General features: G+C 44.7%; 1 protein-coding gene and 1 long non-coding RNA gene across 2 annotated transcripts in view; one reads left to right on the top strand and one right to left on the bottom strand.

Moving 5' to 3' along the window:
- SEMA3G (semaphorin 3G) overlaps window positions 1-25,553 on the bottom strand; it is a 134,431-nt gene that overhangs the window by 3,183 nt on the left and 105,695 nt on the right. Inside the window, exons 8-15 of the mRNA XM_015417724.1 lie at window positions 18,851-18,965; window positions 17,567-17,636; window positions 14,687-14,831; window positions 10,947-11,178; window positions 9,628-9,719; window positions 9,158-9,199; window positions 3,782-4,007; window positions 2,193-2,332 (exon numbers count right to left, since the gene is read on the bottom strand). Of these exons, the coding sequence (XP_015273210.1) occupies window positions 2,193-2,332; window positions 3,782-4,007; window positions 9,158-9,199; window positions 9,628-9,719; window positions 10,947-11,178; window positions 14,687-14,831; window positions 17,567-17,636; window positions 18,851-18,965 (1,062 nt within the window). The remainder of the gene's footprint in view (window positions 1-2,192; window positions 2,333-3,781; window positions 4,008-9,157; window positions 9,200-9,627; window positions 9,720-10,946; window positions 11,179-14,686; window positions 14,832-17,566; window positions 17,637-18,850; window positions 18,966-25,553) is intronic.
- LOC107115927 overlaps window positions 22,720-25,553 on the top strand; it is an 11,695-nt gene continuing 8,861 nt past the window's right edge. Inside the window, exon 1 of the long non-coding RNA XR_001482690.1 lies at window positions 22,720-22,813. This is a non-coding gene — a long non-coding RNA (uncharacterized LOC107115927). The remainder of the gene's footprint in view (window positions 22,814-25,553) is intronic.

Raw genomic sequence — 25,553 nt, 5'->3', positions numbered from 1 at the left:
CATTCCATTGCTCTGTGTGGTCTTTTAGAAAGCTTTGGGAGGGTGTGCGGAAGGGGGGGGGGAGCTGGGGAGAGATCAGACACTCTACTCACACTGTACGACACCAGAACAATCCTGACCGACTCTTAGCCGTCTTTAACAACAACAAACCAGCTGTGTTTATTGGCGAGACACTTCTATGCCCCTTTTGCTCTAGAGACATCCCGCAAATGTACACTATTATCACTCCTTCCAGTCTACCATTTCAACCCAATTTCCTGGGAATTGCCCTGGCCTGCTAAACTCTGGGAAAAGAAGGCAGAGACCTCACACGGCAGGAACGTGGGCTTCTTTGCTTTCAGTTTTAATTCAAGAATTTCTCCTCAAGCGACAACAAGCAGACAAAGCAAAGAAGCTTAACGAAGAAGGGAAATAGAAGAGAGATTGCACAGAAAAAGCATGTGATGTAATACAAGCCAAAGAGAAGTACACAGAGAAGAAGAAGAAAAAGAAGAAGAGGAAGAGGAGGAGGAGATTGGATTTATACCCCACCCTTCACTACCCAAAGGTGTCTCAGAGCGGCTTACAAACTCCTTTCCCTTCCTCTCCCCACAACAGACACCCTGTGAGGTAGGTGGAGCTGAGAGAGCTCTTGACAGAAACTGCTCTTTTTCGAGAACAGCTCTTATCAGAACTATGGCTTGCCCACGGTCATCCAGCCAGGTGCAAGTGGAGGAGTGGGGAATCAAACCTGGTTCACCCAGATTAGAGTCCGCGCAATTAACCACTACACCAAACTGGCTATCAACATCTGGGCAGGATGATTCAGACTAATTCGTCTCTGGTGGCACTTCAGGATTATCTGCAGCCTCATTAGAAAGCTTCAGGAGAAATGTGTACTTTTCTTCTCCCACTCAAGCAGGAGGGTCAGGCCTCTTGCTACAGTGGGAGACCTTCTGGCCATTTCCATTCTTCCTTGCTAGCACTTCACAGGCTGGTGGGAGGAAATGGGCGTTGTTGGTAGGTGGTGTCACTTCCAGCAAAAACCTGAAAGGGACACTATGGCAGTGGGGGCGACGCTCTAGGATTTGCCAAAACTCTATGAGTTTTGGGTGAATCCTAGAGCACTACTCCTGAAATTATAATATCACTTTCCGTTTTTTTGCCTGAAGGGATGTGCACCAGTGTGACACTGGTGTGCCTGTCCCCAGCCCCCTATTATCAAGTGTTCTCGTTAGTTGATTCACATTTTAGTAGCGACTGCCCAAGCACTTTCAATTCAAGGCAATTAGGCTCTGGGAACATAACTATACAATGTGTTTTTCCCCCAAGGTCCTCCCCAGGTCTGTGCTATCAAACGTAAATTCTGGGCAACAAACATAATCCCATGCACATGGTAGCCTGATTTAGGTTGGGAGATTTCCAACCAGTCACAGACTTTCAAGCCTAACCTACCTCACAGGGTTGTTGTGCAGATCAAAAGGGGGAGAGGAGAATGATGTGAGCTGCTTTGGTCCCGACTGTGGATAATGACTGTACTTTTCCTAGCAGAGGCTGCAGGGAGGGGAGAGGAGATGGAAACCTGAAGTCAGAGGGGTAGATAATGGTAGGTTGATGGTTGGCTGGGAAGGCGATAGAGTTGCTACCTCCAGGTTGGGAAATTCCTGGAGATTTGAGGGGTGGAGCCTGGAGAGGTGGGGTTTGAGGAGGGGTGGGTCTTCAGATAGGTACAATGCCATAGACTCTACCCCTCAAACCAGCCATTTCCTCCTGGGGAACCACTGTTGCCAATCTCCAGGTGAGGGCTGGAGATCACTCAGAATTACAACTGGTCTTCAGAGGGCAGAGTGCAGTTCCCTTGGAGAAAACGGTAAGCTCTGTGTCATTATACCCTGCTGAGGTTGCCACAGCAAATTGACGCTGAGTGCCCAAGGCCAGGGCACCCGCCCAAAGTCTCCTTCTAGAGCTCATTGTATTTACTTCCACAACAGGCCTTATTCCTAGTACATAATAAAGCTTTCCCCATTGTTGTAACACCATGGCAGAAGAAGCGTCATCTGCCAGAAAAAAGCATCCAAAAGAAGCAGTGGAATAATTGAATTTGATATGGATTTACTGCAGGAGAACAGATTCCTCTTCAAAGAACCTATAAAAATTCCCTATTGAAAAAGATGTAACGAAGGTGAGAAAATGGAAAAGGGCACCTGCCTCACCTCATCTCTGAACTCCTCCGGGGATCGGTGCACGAACCATTGCACTGTGGCCTGGGGAGACTTAGGGATGCATTCCAAGAAGGTGCTGTTGTGTTCCGTCCCATACACCACCTTTTCTGCCGTCTTGTCAAAGTCATCCACTACGGAAACATGAGTGCCCATATAAGTGATGAGTGGTCAGCAGAAGCCATCCATTTCCCTCACAGGGGATCACTGTTGCCCCCAACTGACTAAATGTTGGTGCTGAACATGGGGGGATCTGGGTTCAAACCCTTGCCCCATCAGCAACTCATTGGGTGGCTCTTCAGGGCAGAGCAACCCTGTTTCATGTGCAAGAAAGGGACTATGCTCAGAATTACAAAATAATAATAATAATAATAATAATAATAATAATAATAAATCACACTCAGAATTACAAAATAATAATAATAATAATAATAATAATAATAATAATAAATCACAATGTACTTGTACGAAGGTTGGGATCTTAAATAATAATGTTTAAACAGGTAGCATGATGTAAACCTTGACCTATCTATCCAAACCCTATGATTTACAAACTTAACCCAAGTATCTTCTGAATAAAATAAGTTCAGCACCCATGAGGAAAACAAAAAGAACAGTCACTTTTATTTACTTCCAAGGATAGGAGAATAAGGTGGTTCTGAAAAGAGGATAAAAACTATTCACAGGTGTAACACAGTCTGCCTGGACCCGTTCATTTATAAGGCTACAGCTGATTTTTGGAGAGTATGGAACACTTATCAGCCAAGTTTGTATTCTTGAGGTGAATTACTGGCCTTCCCTCCACCTCAGCTTTCTCACAGTATAAATGTGAGCTCCTCTCAGAAACCACAAATCTTTCAATAGTTTCCATCAACAATTGGGTTTCAAGACAGATAACAGTCTCTTCCCCAAGCTAGCTTGCTTAATCACAAAAGACAGTCTCTGAGACTTCCAAAGTCTCCTATGACAGGTTCTTTCTCAACTAAAACTCTGGAGATACAGACCCTGTCTCCACACATTCACTAGTTTAGCCTGCTTGCACACAAAATAAAATCTGAGACAGGATCACTCCAGTCTCTCTTTCTCTGAAGGCTCAGACCCTCTCTTCCTGAGCTGACAGTGTAACAGCTTTTTCTCTCTCACTCCCCACCACCACCACCGGTCTGGCTTCTCCAGCCTTTCCAGGGATCCTGACTGGCTGATAGCTGCTCTCACATCCAAACAGGACTAAAGGGGATTGGTGTATTTCACAAAGGGGCAGGACCTTTGCCCATCCATCACTGCTTGCCCCCCAGTTTACTTGTGAGAGGCCAGTGGACATGTTGCCCCATATCTCAGCTAAGAACAGAATTTCAAACCAAATGTTTAGACCCTGTACCGGGAAAATACATGAAAGTTTCTGTGTGGCATACCTATACGATAGCCTTAGCTGATACCAGGTAGCCCAGGTGTTGCCACTTTCATCCTTCCCATGTTTTCAAGAGCCATGTAGAATATGAAGTATTCCTCCCTCCATGTCAAGCTGACCCATCCTATCTTCAGTACAGTCTTTGGACAGGGCTTGTATGATCAAGTTCTCTCACCTGTCAAATTCTGGTCGAGGCACTGGTGCACGGGGTTCCCGTTACGGATGTCTTGCCGGCGGAAGCGACGCTTGCCTGATGCCTGGTATCTGGTGCAAGAGAGGCCATCCCAGGCACAATAAGGATCTCGTGCCAGGCAACACTCTGCACAGGCTGTGCCATAGGTCTCACACTGATGCAGTTTCACCTGGGCAACCCCCACCCGGGAGCCCACATAGAGCATTTGCTGTCAGAACAAAGGAAGCAAGGAGTAGTAAACTGCTGAGATCTCACTGCCTGACCAAGATTTTCATTTGCTTCTCTCAAGACAACAAGTGAATCAGAGCTGAGGCTAGTGCATACACTTCTTTTCAGCAGAAGCTCCTCCTGAACCCCTGGGTTCCAGTCTATTATGATTATTTGTCTGATTATGTTCCAAAACAACCCCCATTTTGTCTAAGTTCTGTGAACCAGTGTTGTGTAGTGGTTAGAGTGTCAGACTAGGATCTGGGAGACCCTGGTTTGAATCCCCACTCTGCCATGGAAGCTTGCTGGGTGACCTTGGGCCAGTCACACACACTCTCGGCTTAACCTACCTCACAGGGTTATTGTGGTGAAAAAAATGGAAGAAGAGAGCAAGGTCCCCACTGGGGAGAAAGGCAGGTTACAACATAAATAAATAAGCTGGGCATATTCCCAATTCATTACTGGACCAGTAGAAAGAAATTAGGTAACGACCCGCACTGGACCCTCAGTGCTCCCTGGAGGGCGAGGCTCCTTGGGAGAGAGGTTCGAGGGACAAAGAGGCACCCAGCAACTGGCAGTTGGGCCGGAGATCCAGCGGGCAGACAGGAGTCCTTGGAGGCCCTCCCCCACTCCCTTCTCAGAGAAAGACGACGGGGGGAAAGGGCAACGACAGGCTCCTCTCTGCAGCCTCCAAGGCCAGGAGGACGTGCACGGCCCCGAGTGAGATGCGACGGGAGGAGACAAGGCTTACCAGGGGAAGCGGGTGCGGAGACGCTGCAGGCGATGGCGGCGGGCTCCTTGGGCTTGCCGGAAGCGGCCAATCCCCTGGGCTCCCCGACTCAGGGTGGGATCATGGAGGAATTGCAGGAGGGCGGGACTAAGCGAGAACCCCACAATAGGGATGATAGGAAAGGTGACGGACAGGGGAAGGGCACAATCCGAGACTAGGGAAGGAAAGGGGAGGGATTACCTAGGGACTGGAGGAGGATAAAAGGAGGGAAGCCAAGAGAGTCAGGGAGGATTTCGGAGGTGACTGGCTCAGCCAGCGAGAGAGAACCAGAGGCGGCTGTCGACCCCAAGGAAAGGGTCTAGAAGAGTGACGGAACTCTCCTACCCTTTCATATCTGAGGCTCTCGCTTCTCTCCAATACCCTCAGCAACCACGGCAAATGCCCCTCCAAAGCTAGGGGACACCCCCAGATGTGACAACAACATTCATGGAGGCTACAGTATCTAGAGTACAGTGAAATAAATTGATAGATATATGTGGGAACCCCAAACTTTTTGGAGAATCCAGGGACACAAATGAATGTGGCAGAACATTGCAGAGGCACACTGGCAAAGTTATGCATGAATCTAGGAGTAAAAAGAGGTTTTTGATTATACACCCTGTGAGGTAGGTGGGGCTGAGAAAGGCCTGAGAGAACTATGACTGGCCCAAGGTGACCCAGGTGGCTTCATGTGGAAGAGTGGGGGAATCAAACCCAGTTCTCCAGATTAGAGTCCTGCAGGCTCTTAACCACTACAGTCTCAGTGGGATGGGTAACTAAGGGCTAATTCACATGTTATAAAGTCCTTGTGGCTGCCAGATGTATTTCTATGTACTCCTTTTCAGACACGTACCAGGAATTCCCTGTGGGGGACTTAATCCCCAAACATATGGAGGCTTGATCTGGACTGATCTGGACTGGCACAGTGAGGAACATATTGACTTATATAATAGTACAGTATTATGCCAATAAAGGTCTATGCAAGATAAAAGAGATAGATAGTACAGTACAATCATACAGATATAAAATATAAATACAAGAAGGACCAGATGAAAATTGCTGTAAAAAACAGAAAAATTCAGGGTCTTTTAGCTATACAGAAGATCAGATAGCCTAGTTATTACAACAACCTTTGTTTTTCAACACAAGGGCTACTTCAAATGATAGCAGTGGTTGGAATAAATTTGAGAATTTGAGTTTTAGAAAAATGAAAATAGACCTACATTCAGGAGCTTTGTGTGACTATCTAAGAAACAAAATTATACCTAGAGGGTTAAGGATTAAGAAACAACCAGGCATGTTCCCACACAATTCAGAATTTAAGGAGAAATGGTATGATATCATGAACAAATGTTCTTACGATTTGATGGCTCTTTTAATAGAGACAGCTAAGACTGAGAGCTCTAGATTGCCGCAAGAAATAGAAATTTTGAGAATGGATGTTAACAAAACTTTGGGTGAGAAGCCTTTTTCTGAGAAATTGGCTATTTTAAATATAGAAAAGGAATTCGCTACCATCAAGGAGGTTAAATTAAAAAAATTCCAGAGAGACCTTAGAGACTATGAGGAGGGCAGGGTTTATGATTGGAATGATAACTATAGGAAGAACACAAAAAGAAAGCCAGTTTCTTTTAATACTACTATCAATACTAGTTCAGAGCAGGAAAGGAGTGATTCTGGTGATGAGACTCCTTCTACCAGCTTCAACAGATGGAATTCCAATAAATCCAGTACCTCAATACTCACTACTTCTAGCCACAAATGTTTTTAGACCGAGAGAACAAGACACAGGAGAAACAGGAGCCAAGAATATTCCACAAAAAGAAAATACAGAAGACAAACAGGTAGGACAATTTACAGAATCAGAAATGTCTGTTCTGAAAAAAGGACTCTCTTTTGTCCCCACCCCTTGGCATGATGATTTCAAACTTATGATGGAGATCCAACACCTTTTTTGAAAGACAAGACTGACTGATTTTTTTAAGAATAATACTGATCAACCTATTGGGCAGGTGGTAAAGTTTAAACCGAAATCCACCTTCAATCCATCCTCCCAAAACCGTAGAGTCTTAACCTTTCAGGAGTTGGTTATGGAGGATATAAATAAAATGTATGATACCAATAGTAATATCTGGCACAATCTGAAGAGAGCAGAAAAAAATCTCTTTGAACAGTTTGAATAACCTAGAGGATGTTATTTTTAAGCCGGCAGACGGGGGTGGGTGGGTGCTTTTGTTATATGGGATAAAACAGACTATATTATGGAGGCGAATAGACAACTTAATAATACCCTACATTATAGTGTAAGCAAGGAGGACCCCACTCAGAAAATTAGGAAGGAGATTATTACAGTATTGGATGAGGCCCTGATCCACTTCCTTCTACAATCTGAAAATAGAACCCCACAATTCTCTTACCCAAAATCCACAAAGGCATACTGCCTGTTCCTGGCAGACCCATAGTCTCGGGATGTGGGTCCATTTTGGAACCATTAGCCAGTTATTTGGATGAATTCTTAAAACCCTTCATCCCAAAAATTAATACATACCTAAGGGACACTATGGATTTTTTGGGACACATTAATAAGATCAGGATGGAACATGAGGATATGCTCTTTGTCACTCTGGATGTGGTATCGCTATATACTAACATACCACACAATGAGGCCCTAGAGGTACTACACTTGATATGAGGGAAGGTGATACTAGTCCTCCCACTTTCTTTTTATGCCATATAGCTGAAATCTGTTTGAAAAGGAATTATTTTCAATTTGAGAAAAAAATTCTTTGGCAAGTGTCTGGGACTGCAATGGGGTGCAAATTTGCACCAGAATTGGCAAATCTTTTTATGAATAGATTTGAAAATCAATTCATCCTTAATGCAAACAGAACATCATCATATTTAAGAGATATTTGGATGACATTTTTCTACTCTGGAAAGGTCCAGTTCAACTTTTATTGGCATTCATGTTATGCTGTATGTGAGATGTGCAATCACATGACTAGTTCAAGGCACTCTACAAGGACTGCATCATCCTTTACCTGATACAAAGTTCCCGCATTTTTACTTGATCAGCACTGATCTTTGCCTAAGAACAATTCTACTGAGGACACTTTGGCTAAACAATCATAGGAAGGCACTTTCTGGACCAGAAGTAACAACATTATTTTCTTTATTAATTACTTTCTGAATTAAGTTTTAAAATTGTAGAATGCATTGGTTTATATTTTTGTTTTTAGAATTATTACCAGTGAAACACTCCTTGGCATGTGATTGCATCTTTGGAGGCCTCATGTGTACTTTTATTCTGTGCCTGGTGGCATTTTGGAAGCAAGTCAATATGTTTTTTAGTAGAATGTACTTATAATTTATTTATTTTATTGTATGTATTTAATTTCCAATTTTTCTATTTTTACAGCAATTTTCATCTGGTCCTTCTTGTATTTATATTTTATATCTGTATGATTGTACTGTACTATTATATAAGCTAATATGTTCCTCACTGTGTTTGACCTCTGAAGAAGGCCTATGCAGGCCGAAACGCGTCAGGTCAAGTCCATTAGCCCTTGTGTGTTAGATTCTGGTATTTTTACATGAGGTGTGATTGGGCCCCTATATATTTTTACATTCTTTGTTAATAAATACATGTATCTTTTTATATACTACAGATATATTAAGCTTTTATTGTTGGCCCTCTTTTCTATTTGACTAACCTTTTCAGGTTCTGGATCCCAGGTTTCTAGGTTCAGTCCTCCCCCCCTTTTGTCCCAGTTTGATCTGGACTGGAACAGCAGCACACATGGAAAAGGGGCTTCAGCCTTCCCTCCCCCGCACCATTCCCCTGAGGAGCTACTATTTGACCCATTAGGGAAACTTACACGTAGCTATCAGTATATGTGAGTCTCCCCAGCAGAGAAAGCAGCATCTCCCCAAGGTGTTTCAGGAAAATCACAGGGCAGAAATGCTTAAGCCCCTTTTCCCCGTGTACCACAATCCTCATCCAAAATAGGGCCTTGTGCTCCTGAAAATAAAGATTCAAGCACATATTCTGCAATGTACATCTGATGGACAATCCTCAAAGGGGATGCAAGAATAATGGAACATTTAATTAGGTCCTCAGGCCAGTGACTTTCTCTCTCTCCTGCTGGACTGCCAATGCCTATCATACAGACAGGAACCTCTCCTGGTAAGCAAGTGGCTGTGATCAGGCAAATGGCCCCTTGGCGGTAACTTTAGATAGAGCGTTCCTCAACAATACAGCCCGCTGCACTCTACTGCTATCATCTGCAGTAGTTCTGTGGGCAGTCAACACCTCTCTGCACAGTGCTTCCCCCACACCACTCTTGTCCCGTAAAGAAGTAAAGAAGCCATTCATTACTCACTCGTTTAACGGAAATTTCCATCTCAGTAATAGGAACTGCTGCCTGAAGGGAGAAACAGAAATGGCCTCTCAGCTGTTACAAAGTGACCCCTGACCCTATTCCACAGCTGCAAACTTCTGTCCTGAATGTCTTATATCTGTATAGGGTTATTCAGCTCCTCACACAGACACAGAAGGGCATGTACCCCCCCCGCCCCCCGAGCAGGAAGAGACCTTTATTAATATTGGAAAGAAAGAAATGTCCTGTGGGAAACACTGTCAATCCTCTTGCCTATACTACTGAATGGCTAGCTCTGACCACAGTTTTAAACCAAGGAAGAGCCTCTGGTCTAATGGACCCAAGGTTCACAGTCCACGCAGCTTGGCCCTGAATACACTGGGTGGCACTGCGCAAGTTAGTTCCTCAGCGTCTAATCTGACTCTTATATGTGGTCCATGCCAGTTTGTACATGTGATGCTTTTTCACTTCACCTTAAACACCTGGAGCTCTTCCAGAATTACTTCTTCAGCTGCTGCAAAATTCCCTCTTTGAAGGGCTATGACCTTCAGTACTGAGCCAGCATCTAGATATGGAGAAGAAAAGAAAGAGCGCACTGAAAACAGAACCATCTCTCTGGGCTCCCAGCATCCAGACAGAGGCAAGAGTCTGCTCCTGGAACTGTTCTTCTCTGCCATAGACAGATACGTTCACAAACATAGATGGACAGTTGCTTTTCCTTGAGGATCACATCACACTGAAGGAAAAGCAGTACAAACAAATAGAACACACAAAGTGTCATCTCGGAAGTCAAGAATAGATTTGACTCCAGGTTACAGTACAGGCTGTATTGCATGTCCACGAACATTCCCCCCCCCCCCGTTTTTGAATTATTTTTGTTTATAACTGTTCAGTGGAAAGGCAATAGTATTAACAAAAGAAACATGGATTTCTGAAAAGAAAGAGGTCCTACTACCACTGGCTCCTTAGGACAAATTGTGATTGGAGAGACTCTTAAAACTATTGGGCTTCCCTCTCTCCAGCTTTGGACCTTGGAAACACTCTTCCTTTGCCTGCACCTAGGCAAATACTAACATGGGCTGCTTCCACAGAGAACTTCAGGTCTGGTTTTGCAGCCGAACAATAACAGTTTTTCGGTGGATCATCCACACGTTATTTCTCAGTAGTGCTCAGCAAGACATTGTCCTGCCCTCAGTTCTCTCTCCTCCAAACCTGCTTTTGTTTCACCTTTTGGGGACGACTGTAATGAAAATGGGCCTGCCCACTGTGTGTGGATAGAAGGGGTGAGTTTCTGAATCTCCTCCCCCACATTGGTGTCATCTTCCCCTGTATCCTCTTGTGTTCAACATTTCTTCCCCCTCCCCACCACTCCTGCTGTCTTTTTGTTGGATTAAAAAAAAAAAAAGACAAACACTCACAGAGGAATGCACATTAAAAAGGTGAACAGTGGGAGAAATTGAAAAGCCAACCTAAAGAGAAGAGAAAATGCTTGAGAAACATCAGAAGCAGTTCTGTAAGACAACAGAAGGCTTTGCTGAAGTGCTCAGGGTTCCACCCTACATTTACCAGGCTTCACTTCACCCAGGACTTATTGGTACTTCTTCCAGAACCTGTTTGCATCGACAAGCCCCCTACGCACATAAATGGTACAGTAATGTAGAGGAAGAATTGCCTTTAGACATAATCACAATTGGCCCAACACATCTAAGGAGTCTTGCTAGCCCCAGGAGATGCAACACCTCCACCAGCGCTAAGGCCTAACATTCTTCATTATCAGCATTCAACATTACACCTGTGCCAATGAACATGACATCGTACTGCCCATCCTCAGCTTCCACACGATCCACCACTATCTGCCGTAGGCGGTGCTGCAGGTTGGTTTTCACCAGCACAGGCTGACGATGTAGCGGGTACACAGGCTTGCTCATCAGTGGATGGGCACGTGCAAAGTGGAGAACCTCGTCAGGGTAATCCTTGGTGGAGGAGTACTGCCGGCTTGGTTGGTTGGTGGTTTTGCTGGGGCACTGGTAATAACAAGGAGAAGGTACAGCATTTCAGACAAATCTTGGTCCTCCTCATGCAGCTCATCTGTTAGGGCGGCAGGATCAGCAGACCCCACAAAAAAATCCACTAAGGTTCCATCTTTACAAAACATCTTTACAAAACTAGAACTAGATGAGTAAGGACTCATCTAGTCCAGCACTCCCTCTCCAACAAAAAAACAGCCAGAAGCCCCTGAAAGATCACTGTATAAGATCATTACCCAAACAGCACAGGCCCCAATACAGGCTCTTAGAATCACTCAGACGTTTAATTATGTCTGACATACTCAAAACTGAAAATATCTAATTTACATTGCATACTTTGAGAATTCATTTTTTCAACTGTAATCCAATCCTTTGTGCAAGCTTTCCAGATCTTGAAAATAGAGCTTTTGAGGACATAAGTATTGCTTTTGTTTGATTGTGGTTGTTCTTGGACCATACTTCTGTCTTCTGAGCTGTCTCTCTGACTGGGGGCAAGGGGAGGCTCTCTTACAACGCCTTGGTTTGGGAGTACAGATCAGAAGCATCAGCTTCCTGACTAGAATTCTGGGAATGCAAATCTAACCAATTACAACTTTCAACTTGAATTATGGTCTTGGCATGAGGCCTTATACTGGTCTGCCAGAAAACAGTTTGCCAACCAACTCATGGATGCTTGAGCGCCTGTAAATCAATGGGGTATTTTTCTTTATTAAGCTAGATTCCCCCACCCAACAGCTAATTTGTTTGTTCACTTGAAAGGAGTTCACAGTTAAATCTCGCATCTCCTAAACCCTAAAATACTGCTAGTTATTAATCACCAAGTAGCTCTTCAGTATTTAAGGCTGCAGTCTTGTACACACTTAACAGGGAAAAAGGCTTTGATTTACAAGTGGATGTAAATGACATCAGAATGAGATGTTAGAATGGAGTACATTTAGCATGGAAACAGCTGGGTTGCCTACTCTGCCTCAGGGTAATTCCTGGAAATTTGAGGGTGGTTCCCTCCCTGGTGAACTTTGGGGAGGAAAGCGACTTCAGAGGGTTTTAATGCCTTAGAATACCCAAGGGCAAACTTAAAGCTTGACCCCAAACTGTGAAACCAGGTGCTTAGTCATCTAACCCAGTCTCCTAGCCATCCTTCACTTACTGTAACTTTCTTAGTCAAGTCTCGAAGCTTTGTGGTGTGTGACTCAATGGATCGTGAATGATCACTGAGATTTAAATAGCACATCCCTTCAAATTCTTCACATCCATGATTTGTTTTAGAAGCAAGTAATCAATAGCCATCCGGTTTTGAATGGTGGCTTTCTCTGTAGCCTTAAGGTCTTGCAGTAAATCACCCAAAGCTTTAAAGGTTTCGTTCATCCCTTTAAGCACCAAACAAGTTAAACCATTAAGATTCCGTGAGTTCTTTATCGTCAATCCAGGCACACCAACAAGTGAAGCCGCCAAGAGAGCAGCCTCTGTAGTTGTTTAGAGTTTAACATGAGGGTCACAACTGCTGTCCAAAGTCAAACCCCGCTTTGGTCGAGTGGCATTTGAAAATGTCTGGGGCCGCCCTTCCCACGGGACTAGGAGTGGGGTCAGCCTACCATGGGTACGTGGGCCTCCCGCTGGATAATCAGGAATGTATGAAAAAGCTGTAAGCCCACAGAGCATGAACCATCCAGCAGGTAGTTCCACTGCACCCCTGTCAAACACAATCAGGACTTGTGTCTGACTACATTTCAGCTCTTTTCCCTTTGAAAGATTGAGAGACTGCCCTCCAAAGCTTCCATTTCCTCCAGGGGAATGGACTACTGTAGTTTGGAGATCAGGTGTAATCCTGGGAGAGCTCCAGGCCCCACTTGGAGGTTGCTAACTCAATAAGAGATCCTTGCTGGGTCAGACTAATGGTCCATCTTGTCCAGGATGGATATATAGGTAAATGTGTTATTTGATCTTGTCTAAGTGTACAAGGGCTTAATAGATGCAGGGATGTATGTTGGTTGTTGTGTTATGTGTGTGTTGTTTAATGCATAAAAACCCAATAAATATATTAAAAAAAAAAAAAACTTTGTGAGCTACTGGCACTAAAGCTGTAAGTAAGCAATCTGGCTATTGCATAAATCAGTTTGCTTTGGAGCCATCCTTTCTGAGCTAAGACAAAAATGTTTTAGCCGGAGGCTAAAAAACTGTGAGCTAGCTCAGACTAACTCAGCTTAGAGGGAACACTGCAGCAGCTGCATGTGGAGGAGTGGGGAATCAAACCAGGTTCTCTCAGATTAGAGTCCGTGCTCTTAACCACTACACCAAACTGGCTGCACAAACTGGTAACCTGCCAACCATGCCTACCTCCCATCTTCCTTTTTTTTTTTTAAATCCCCCGAGGGGGAGTGTTTTATTGGTTTTTTCAAAGTACTACAAACTATAACCGAAAATTAGGGAGGGAAAACCTACCTCCCATCTTCCTGATACACGCAGGCTGAGGTCAGACGTGCCTTTAGATCCGACATAGCTCTGAATGCCTGATGGATCTAAAGGGCATGATTAGACAGTGACATCTGGGAAAGGTCTCACAGTCGTCGGCACCCTGTGCTGCCCCGTCACAGAAACAGAGTTAAAAGACACCAGGGAAAGTCCAGTCCTAACTCTTGCTGACAGGCCACGGACGGATTTTCCCTAGTCTGACCGCTCAAGCACACTCTCAAGCTGTTGGGATAGTCTGCTCACTCCAATTCCGACTTGGTGGCATTTTTTTCCTCGCTTAGCAGTATGCGCATAACCACATACTCCATGGGGAACCCTCCGCACAGAGCTTTGATTCTTCATTTATGCACATGGGAAGTGAAAGGCAAAAAACCACCACTCACCAGAGGTGGCGTCTGATCACGCAGCGATGGGCTAAGCCTGCAGCACAAAGGGATGTGTGACCGTGCAACTGCAAGTCAAATTCCTCCAGAGGAAATAGGGGTGCTTCCCCTCCGTGCCAAATGGCACGTCTGACCACAGCCAGAGTTGCTGTGTTGTCTGAAAGGGGCAACACATGGATTTTGCAAATGCTTACAGGGTCTATACATACTACATTAAACCTTGATTTTTCAGGGCATGCACCAAAGCTGAAAATCTACATATTGCCCCTATCAGACGTATCAGGAGGACCTATGTGATGTTGCTGGTTTCCTGATATGTGTGGACTATGATGTCTGAAAAGGGCTAAAGTGTATCATGACGCTACACCCCTGCATTAGGATTGCCAACCTCCAGATGGGGCCTGTAGATCTCCCGGAATTACAATTGATGTCCAGACAATGGAGATTTGTACTCCTGGAGAACAAATGGCTACTTTGGAGAGTGCACTCTATGGCATTATACTCTGCAGAGGTCCCTCCCCTCACCAAACCCCGCCCTTCCCAGGCTCCACCCCCCCAAACCTCCAGGCATTCCCAACCAGGAGTTGGAAACCTTACCCTACATGCCTCTTCTGCCGCAGCATACAAATATTTTTCAAAATACAAATACTTACTACTCCTGGCCTTGGGTAGGGCACCTTGCCCTCATAAGCTGCCCATTGATGGTCAGGCCCGTCTTTATGGGCAAACGGCCCATTAAAAATCTCCCAGATGTCTGCCATACGATATACACAGACAGCAAACCCTTGGAAGACATTGCTGAAATGAGAGATGTTTGGATACAGTTAGAGTTTGTTGGGCAGAAAGTACATTTAAATGGGCTTAAATACAAACTATCAAGAGGTGGCTGCTCAACCCCACAAACTGAGTTTGGCTGGCATTTTGAAAATGAAACGTAGCTGTCAACGGGACTAAGGAATGCTCAGCACATGCAGCCGAATGAGCTGGTAGGAAAATGGTTGAGTGGACTGTACCGATTCAGAGTAAAGGTGATGGATTACATTTTTCAAAATTCCGTTTAAGTGAAAAACTAGCATGTTATCTATGGAGCTTGACTAAGTTTTTATTTGTACTGAGCTTTGACATGGGAGAGCATAAGAAGAGTGGCCTGTCCTCTGAAGTTGCTCAGAGTTGTACCAGCTCACCCTGCTGCATCTGCAGACCATGCTTTTCTCAGTTCCTCATTTGCTTAGACTGCAATCATAATTAATGTATGGAACTATTTGCTTCAGAAGAAAAAAAACACTTGTCACTTACACTGGTCTAGTCCCCACTGAAGTCCCTTGGTCCAGCAACCTCCCCTTCTTCCTCGAAGGGCTTCACTTTCTTAAGCTGTGATAATATTTTTGAATGACAGTTCTTCTAAAAGTATTCATATTTATTCCCATGATCCTGCTAAATGTTTTTGCAACAGCCAGAGCTCAGGCCCATAACCAGGACTTTTTTGTTTGGAGGGCATTTCAATTTTTAAGGGGGCAGTTAAATTACAGTTAATTGAATTAATCTGAAAGCCTGTCTTTAAAGGGGGAGGCTCTGAGCCTGTTTATAGCCCTTCCTTTCAAGGGACAGGGCAGAGAGAGTGGCACCTTCAATTAATTTCCATGTTTCCCAAAGGCTTATGGGAATGTTTTTGAAAGACTCACCATGACCTAGGTGGTATACAGCAGGACTGGGATAGCAGAAAGGGGGATTGTTAGAGATGTATTGAAGGTGCCACTCTTGAGTACTCTTCTAAGCTTTCTTCCCCTGTAGAAGGAAACTCAAAAGGTATTTAAATGTCTTCTGAGCTATCTTTTCCCAGGTCCCATGATGCCCCCCTAGGATTCCACAGTGGGAGGGAGAGGGAAGCCTGAGGGCTCGCCTTGGTGATGCTGGCTGGGGGAGGCTCTCTCCTCAAAAATAAGGTTTCTACAGATGCACATATAACAAGATACAAAAAGAATACTCCCCCAAAATAAGGTTTCTGGCATGTTTTTTTTTTGGGGGGGCTGGGCTTTTAATTAAGGGGGAGAGTCCTCCAAATGCCCCGCTGTAGCTACGGGCCTGCCAGAACTGAATGTATACTGCCCCAATAGAACAGTTCTAACCAGCTGTTCAAAAGGAAGAGACAATGGCGGAACTCAAGATTCAGCCACCTGACTCTCCTGCTCCAACAGCTAAGTCATCATTGGTTTGCTGACCAGAAGTCTGCATGCTCAACACTAGCAACTGGATGAGACCAGGAACTGTGTAGGCAGAACCCCACTTGCACAAGCAATTCTTCTTCCAATCAGAAGTGCCCACAAGGAAGCCTGCACATGGTGACTTTGTATAACTGTCCCATTTCAGATCATATCACAGCCTTATAAGACCTGTGATACATGTATATTAAATATGTTTCCTATTATGTGAGAGGCACAGGACCAGCCTTTCAAGAGTATGTTTCCTTCAGAGGTTTGCAAAAGCCTGGGAGGTTGGCACTGGGCAAAACACTGTGTGTTTTAGAAGTTTTTTCCCCTCTGGGCAGAGAACAGACATGGAAGGAGGAAGTCTGTGCAATGACTTTCCAGATGTACCTCAGCTCACCTTCGTTCAAATGCTAATAGATCTAAGAGGAGAGATAATGGGAGGGTCCAGATCTCCCCCTTCCTCCTAGCATGGAGCAGAGGTTTGGATTTTAGATTAGCAAGGCTCCAGGACTAATCTCCAGGAAGAAGCTACAGGAAACACTTCCTTGACCTGGCCTGGCTGGGTCAGTGGGTGGAGAAACAGATATGATAAAACCTCCTTGCAACAGGAAGGAGGTCTCTTTTTCTTGGGTGTGGAGTCCATGAGAGGAGAGCACACACAGACCACTCCACTGGGAATACCAAAAAAGTGAGATATACAGTGGAACAAGCTGCAAATAACAAACATACTGTATATAGCCAAAATAAAGACAATACAAATAATTATATCTGTGTCTGTTTCGTTATTCTTAATCATGCATAAATAAGAGAATCTTACAGCATATAGAATCTTGCAAACATATACAAAAGACAGGAACCTCAAGGGACACTAAACCAAATGTCAGTTGGAAAACTGGAAACACTCATACAGTTTTTAATATCACCCTAAGTCTGTGTAAAAGTTTCACTACCAAATGTCAATAAGGAAACTGGAAAATGCTCACATAGTCTTTAACATTGCCCTAAAGCTATGAAACACTTTCACATGTAACACATCAGATATTGGAAGGGAAGCTGGGAGTCCTGACACTCCCAGTGAGCAATTCCGTACAACAGACAGGTGGTGGCGGCGAGCTGGGAGTGGAAGAAAATGCTCTCCAGATGTGGAGAAACACCTAGGAGGGCAGGGCGGAACAGAGTCTGCAGGCCAGAGCAGGCACGTTCCGCCACAGGCCACTATTTGTTCTTACAAAATTCTGCAGTCAACTGACAGAAAACTTATTTTTAAAAATCAGCATTATCAACAAGAAGTACAGCGGACCAGTGAATGAAAGCAAAAAATCTCACCTGATGGTGCTAAAAAGTGCATACACCTCTGGGTTCTTCCCATCTTTAGTCCTCAGGAGAAAGACATCCTCTGTTTAAAGGAGGAATAGTTCACAACATTTAATGGGCTCTCTCCTCCAGTGTGCATTCCATGCATCTACTCTGAATGTCTTTTGAGGTTATCCATAAACATATTTCAAGAACCTAATATCCTGTTCCAATCAATTAGGCCTTTCTCTTGTGCTTCTGAAGTGCATTAGTGGAATCAATTGCTGGAGGTGACTATGGGCTTCGGCATCAGAGACAACTGATGGTAGAACCTTTTGGTCTGTTGCAGTGATTTCCAAACACCCTAATGAGAACAGCCTGATGCCTTGATGTCATCCAAATGCCCCACTTTGGACACGCTACTCCCAGCACCTAACTCTTGCAAAGCAGTGGCCCATCTAGAGGCCAGCTTCAGGTTGCAACCAATGTTCCCTCTAAGCTGTGGGGTCTAGTGAGCAAAAATTCTACTTGGTGAGCTACTGGCATTAAAGTTGTGAGCGATTTGGCTACTGCATAAATTAGTTTGCTCTGGAGCCATCCTTCCTGAGCCAAGGCAAAAATGTGTGAGCCAGAGGCTAAAAAACTGTGAGCTAGCTCACACTAACTCAGCTTAGAGGGAACACTGGTTGCAACACATCAATAGACCTTAAGATATCATTTAGGGATTTCTCTTCTTTGCTATGTGTGTTACATGCTCCCACCACTTCCCTGAGCTAGTAGAGGTTCTACTGGCAGGACTGTCTGGGTTGGTTCCCTTTCAATGAGAGTGCTTCAGAGACTTACGTATGCATATTTGTAATATTTTCTTAATTTACAAATATAAAAGTACAGCAAAAGTACAGGCAAAAAGGCACCCCTAAAATGCGGCAGGGCTACTGCCCCATATTAGATCCCCACAAAGGAAGAACTGGTGCCCCCAGACTCTTCAGCCATCTCTCTCTCTTATCTATATATTCACCTCCCTTCTCCCCTAAGCTGGGAAGGGTCACCTCCTTCATGCTTCCATGGGTTCTTGAACAGAACTATTAGGAGGCCATCTCTTAACAATTCATGACCACTGAGGAAACATCAGGTAACTATTTTGGGGCACTGACCTCATAAAGGGGTGGTAAGTCAGCAACTGACATAGTATTTTATTCTCCTCATATTGTTAAAGAAAGTCCCTAGAGGCAGCGCTTGACTTCCAACTAAAAAGCGGAGGAGCGAATCCTATAAAAATCAATCAGTATCAGAAGGAGACGCTGAAATCCCTCTTACCCAGTTGATCAAAGTATGTGTCTATGCCATCTGGTCCTGGGACAGAACACACCAGCCGAGCCTTGTTGAAGGTGCTCCACTTGTTGACTAGCACCCGCTGTCCTCCTGCGTCATTCTGAAAGGAGAAGGGTACCCCTATCACTGTTGCCAGTCCAAGGATTCAAAGGAACTTTCATTGATTCAGTTTCAAAAGATATACCCAGTTTCAAAAGATGTACCCTCCAGAAGCTAGTGAGGTTCATCCCCACATCTTCTGGGAAAGCTCGAATTTAAATTCCGTGTGCTGACAAAATGAGATTCCAGGTGGAGAGTAGCACAGAGGAGGACTCTCAGTCATGGTGCCCTACATGTGAAATATCCTCTTTAAAGTAGCTCTTAAAGCCTTGTTAGTTGCCGTTGGGTTTTGGTTTTTTGTATTTTTCATATCTCCGTGTGTGAATGTGTGTGCACCTGGAAGTCATGGCGACCTCAGGTGACTGACTGACTCCTACTGGGGGCCTGGAGGATATTCAGAGAGGTGGCTGAATAAAGCCTGCCCCCACCTCCCGCCTCTGGTATTTCAAGGAGGTCTCCCATCCAAGTACTTGCCAGAGGTGACCCTGCTTAGCTTCCGAGATCTGATGAGATCGGGGTTGCCTGGGCTGTCCAGGTCAGGGCCCATTACTTGCTTTTTGATGGAAAAGTAAAGCGCTTTTGTAGGCATTTCTACGAATAACTCACTTGAGTCAAACAAAGGCATCACAACCACTGAATCTGTTTTCTTTCTTTGTTTTAAATGTGCATGTGTGTACGTGAGAGAGAGGCTGTTTTGTTTTTGCATTTTTGTTTTAAACGTCTGTCTTTGAAGTTGAACGTTTGTCTGGCAGTTGAACAGTCTTTGAGTGATCCCATGACATGTGTTTTTTATCTTCCTCTCCCCATCCCCACCCAAAATCCACAGATGGGATCATTTGGGTACTACAGAATCAACTGGAGCATTCCGCTCATAGGAGTTGCGTTTCAATCCACACTCACAAGAACCTTCTCTCTTTTGAACACAGGCTACCGAGATACATGCTGTTCCCATTGAAATGCTCCTACGAAATGAGCTTCAGGTTGCATTCCAGGAAACCTGGACCAAAGTGTGTCATCATGGCCTAAAATAATTTGTTTTGTGGGGTGGGTATTAAAAAGTTATAGAATTGTTCAATCCACATAATTATGAAATATCTGCATATTTTGTACCCTCCCCATTTCAAACACTCACCAAGAGAAGCTATTTCTATGTTTGTCTCCACATTGCAAGTGTCTTTATATTTCGTTTTCAAGTAATCGATACGTTTTTTATCCTGCCATTTTTTTAAAAAAAAAACCTTGTGGATCATAAAATCAGAATATAAAACAATATAGAACAATTGCACTAGGGATGGGTATGAACCAGGAAAATGCAGTTTGGTTGATGATTCATGGTGTGCCCAGTTCATGAACCATCATGAACTTTTAAGAGGCAAACAAGCCAGTTCAGTTTGTGAGGTCCATGGTGCTGTAGATCAGCTTGCTGACCTGCTAGAGACACCAAACTCACAAGGGATCTCTGGCTGACTCTCCTCTACCTGCCCTACAAATTTGGTGGGGATTGGATTTACGGGGTCTGGGTTATGGCCCCCCAAAGAAAGTGTACCCATCCTCCATTATTTCCAATGGAGAGAGGAAAACAGCAAAAAAGAGTAATAGAAGCCCAGCAGAACAAAGCCTCAGAGAATCTCTGCAGTAGAAACTGAAGGGGGGGGGGCATTTTTGCAAGCCCAGCAGAACCAGTGCAATATACTAGTGTCCAGCAGAACCCAGTGCCAGTGTGGCAGTGCCAGCTCCACAGGAATAATGTAAAGCACAGAATCTCAATCCATGCAGGGGGGCAAATTGCAAGCCCAGCAGAACCAGTGCAATGTACTAGTGCCCAGCAGAACTCAGTGCCAATGTGGCAATGACAGCTCAATCAATCCAACTGGGGGCATTTTTGCAAGCCCAGCAGAATCAGTACAATGTACAGAGTGCCCAGCAGAACACAGTGCCACTGGCATTGCAAGCGTGGAAGCGGCATTGAAGCATGGAAGCGGCCTCGATGCCGGAGCCGTCGATGTTGAAGGCTTCTCAGATGTTGAGGGAGGGTGTAACGCCGACTCAAGGAGCGCCACTTTAAGGCGCGCAGCTCGATTTTTCCTTGTCTGGTTCGAAAAACGAGCACAGTGCCAACAGGACTCAGGTCGGTGAGATTCCCCCAAACAAAAATACAAAGGGTGTGGCGGTCAGGTGGAGCAAGTTTACTGCCGCAACCCTTACAATGGTTAAAAAAGCCCCACTTCTTCTCCATAAAAATAAAGTTGAGAAGAAAGAAGGGGGGGAGCCCGAAGGCCAAACTGAGGTACAGCGGTAACATCCCCCTCAGCAGAAAACAATATATACAGACCGACGGAGAAAAGGTCTTTCCAACGCGGCAGTAAGAAAGGAACTGGCGGGATGTCCGCACCCTCCCCTCTGGGCATGCGTGGTGGGGTTCCTGCACATGCCCGAGGTCTGGGCGCGAAAATCCGTTAAAGAGCTTGCTACAATGCCGATCGATCCAGCGTGTGCGCACTAGATCCCATGGGTGTGAAGCACAGAGACCACGTCGAAGATCACTTTTACTCCAACAGCTAGGTTCACAGTGACTGTAGTTTTTATATTAATACGCTATTATGATTATATCACATTATAAGAAAATAACAGAAGTCTTTAATTAATAAAGATACCTACAGTACATGCAGCTGACCTCAATAGGGGGGGGAAATGGCTGAGTACAGACACAGAAAACGCAATGTTACCACTATAAGTAGTTAAACTTATAACAAAAATTGTAAACTGTTACCCAAAAGCCAGATTCTTAATATAATACTCATGCCAAGATGGAGGAAGAACTACTTCCTTTGACTGGCAGTGGAAGGGTTGGAGTTACAAATGGAAGAGGAGAAGAGAGGTGAGGCTACTCACTCTCCCTGCTTCACTGCGCTTCAGTCATTGATAAATGGCATGATTGCCATAGAATTTCATTGTGGCATGCCACATGGTATGCAGAAAACAAACATTTTGCCTTCTGCGCTGCTGCTGTGTTACATGTTGTCTTCCATTGCATTAAAACCAATTCACATTCTACAAGCTTGTGTTCTAGCGGAATCTACTGTACCCATAAAAGTTCATGATTAAGTGTAAAGTGTCATGAGCAATGCTGTTTACAAGTTAATGTCATCACCCACTAGGAACCCCTGGGATATTCAACGAATAAGGCATCTCTGTCTCCTCTTCTCTCACATATACATACGTACACATTGATGTCAGAAAGCTCCTCCAGTCTGTACTGCCAAACCCCACTTTCTTTGCCCCATTCTATTGAGGAAACAGAGCTGGATCCACCTGCACTTCAGCAAACACAGGCCATTAGGTTCCAGTGACGGCGCTAATCTCTGATTGGAAGAAATATGTCTCAGAAAGAGGTTTGTTTTCCTTAGACAAAGCCTGCTGAGATGCATGCCAAGCACAGCTACTAATTGAGCCCTGAATCCTCTGGACACCCAGGTTTTGTTTTTTAATGATCCACAGAGATGTGATGGGTGGTGCAGCTTAACCTGTCCATTGTGTGCATTTTTTGCCTGCCAAAGATGTTGGAGAAGATACAACAGCAGATTGACTTGGCTGCATTGAGCAGAGCATCTCCTGTGACTCATTTGGCAACGTGTCAGCTCTCAGTCAGATCGCATCCCCACTCCCATCTCTCAAACAAACGCAATCCCTCTTTTTGTAGAGATGGATTAATCCAATAAATAACATTAGCTTCATTTCTGTGTCTTCATGTTTATTTCAAGGATTAGGGGGAGAGCAAGGAATTCACAGCCAGCAGAGCTTTTCTGTTTGGATGGAAAGCTGCCATCTCCTCCGCTATATCCCTGTCTGGTGAGTACTGCCTGGTGCTTGTTCCAAAGAATGAGAATTATTGCAGGCAAGCGTTGCCACAATCATTTCTTTCTAACAAATGCTTCTGCTCAGCATTTCTGCAGCCTGGGCACTTTCGGTTGTGCAAACAGCAGATGTGGAAACTCTTATGTTTAATTTTTATATACTTTGTTCTATTGTATGCCTGCCGTGTTTTCAGGAGTCCAGAAAATTGATACGTTCTTCTGTTTAATGACATAGCTGACTCCACCAGATTGATGTATTTTAGTGGGGTCTGGACCACTGAATTCAAATCATGGCAGAGTAGTGTGCCCTACCCCATAGCCAGATATTTTTTGGTGTGTGTGTGGGGGGGGGGGCTGATGGGTTGGCAGGTGGGCTCTCCTTCTCCGTCCCCATTTGCAGAGGGTTAGGAGCCTTCTGCGTGCTGGGAATGGAGAGGGAGGAGGGCCAAGGAGGCAGGCAGGGCAGCGGGTGGCAAGCAGAAAGAGGCATCGAGACATCTCTTTCTGCTTGCCATCCGCTGCCCTCCCTGCCTCCTCGGCAGCAGCGTGGTGGCTGGGCTGGCTGGAGCAAGCGCAGTGAGGCACCAGGGCGGGCCATCCTCTAATGGCCTGCCCTGGTGGCTCACTGCGCCTGCACCAGCCAGCCCAACCACCACGCTGCTGCTGAGGGAGAGCTGAGGAGGCAGGCATGTATCTTTGCCAATGCGGCTCCCAGAGGTCAGGGGAGGCTAGCATCCTCCTGGGGAGGGCTGGGGGGTCATCTGCGGGGGACACTGCCCCCCAACCCTCCCCCATGGCTACAGGCCTGAGTGTGCCTTTGAAATGTTACCTCTGTTGTCCTGCTTGCTGTTCTAGTAATCTCTAGGGGGCATCTTCTGAAGCGCAGAAGCCCCTGTTGTTAAATATTCAAGTTTCTGGCTTTTAAAAAACCTTGCAATTTTAAAATTAATATTTATTCATAGATTTCCCCTACCTAGTTAGTAATAACCGAGCAAGTCTGAGACCCCAAGTATGAACATTCTTAACGTTTTGGAATATGATATCCTGCTGAGGATCAGAAAGTTCTTTGGGCTGAATTCACATGCAGAAATAAGGCAACACTGCACTAATCCTATATTAGGGCTTTTATGCATGGTTTTTCCCAACAGTTCAGGCTTCATACTGCTTTGGTTTATCCCTTGATTTATGCACACATTTTTATGCCTTTACTTTTCACTTCGTTTTTTTCTTTTTCATCCAGGTTTTTCTCCCGTTTCTTTTGATACCACTTTTACCCTAATCTTTTTCTGGAAGCTAATTTTTGAGTAACCTTTTCCCTCATGGGTAATGTTTCTGTAAGTTTCTGCTATCCACTCCCCCACACCTCCAGGCCACTTTTCTCTGAATTCCCAGGCTTCTACTAAAAAAAAAAAGTAAGTCTCTAGTCCTTTCCTTTGCAAAGATATGCCTTTTTTCTTTTATCTTTGTGAGGGAAGGAGGTAGAGACTTACTTTTTTTTTTTAGTAGAAATTCAGAGAACCAAGTTGACCTATCATTACAACATCCCAACATATTATTACAATATTTGGTGACTTTTTTTAAAAAAATGCAGCCATTATATTGATATATTGATACAAGCACACAAAAAATAAAAGGGGGGGTGCTGTGATGCCACCAATGACACTGCTGATGACAACAGAACCTTCCCTTGAAAATCCTGATTGTTTAAGGCATGTACAAAACTAAATAAACTGACTTCACAACTATGAAAATGCAGGGAGAGGGCAGACATGAGGAAGAACTGTGCCCAAATAGATTCCAGTGCTTGTGGATCAACTCAAAAGAAAATCAGAAGCAAGTCAAGCATGCAGCAAAACGTAGTCTGAAGAAGGACAAAATTTCGTGTTCTAAATTACTGCTCTGCAGAAATGGGTGTGGATGATAATACTGCAAACTCATGCAAACAACTCCTGCAGCCAAAAGACTGACCTTTTGCCCATATGTAGGAATTCTCTCCCCCTTCCCAAGCAATTTTGGACTTCTTATATAATAATAAACAAAAACATTCTGGAATGTCTATTCTACAACAAATCCCAAATTCATTAGATGCAATACCCCCAGAATATGCTGCATAATCTGTGGCAATTGGCAACCTCACTAATCTCTCCTTATATATAATTGAATAGTGGGTGCCAAAGTTCTAAAATGCCCGCCTTTAGTGTTAGGCCGGAAAAATTGCCACTCAGAAGACAATAGCTGGGTTGACTGGCTGCTTTGTGCAGTCCCGCCCAGCATTCCAAGGTCATTTGCATATGGAAGCTGATTGGACCACACTCCATTCCACACCTCAAACTCACACACACACACCCCCGCAAGGCAGTTGGAATTTTCAGTTGGGAGAGGAGAATGATGTCAGCTGCTCCCTAGGCAGAGGCTGTGTGTGTGTGTGGGGGGGTGGGATCTGAGGAGGAGGAGGAAGAGGGGGACCTCAGACAGATACAATGCCATACTGCGCACACTCCAGACAAGCTGTTGCCAGTCTGCAGGTGACAGCTGGAGAGATCTTAAAGCTTTGGTGCTACTTCAAAGTGTTGCAATTTATCAACAGAGTAGTGTTTTGGAAAATCTTTAGGAATTGTTTGGTGCATTTACGATGGGGCTCCTGGGGAACTATTGTTGCCAATCTTGGCCCAGCAGCCATCAAACCATTCTCTTCAACCCCCTGCTGTGCAGCTGACTTTCCCCTAGGGTTGCCA

The sequence above is a fragment of the Gekko japonicus genome, unplaced genomic scaffold (genome assembly GCF_001447785.1).
Source record: "Gekko japonicus isolate JY-2015 unplaced genomic scaffold, Gekko_japonicus_V1.1 scaffold97, whole genome shotgun sequence".
Taxonomy (NCBI): domain Eukaryota; kingdom Metazoa; phylum Chordata; class Lepidosauria; order Squamata; family Gekkonidae; genus Gekko; species Gekko japonicus.
This window is presented reverse-complemented; position numbering and strand designations above follow the sequence as displayed.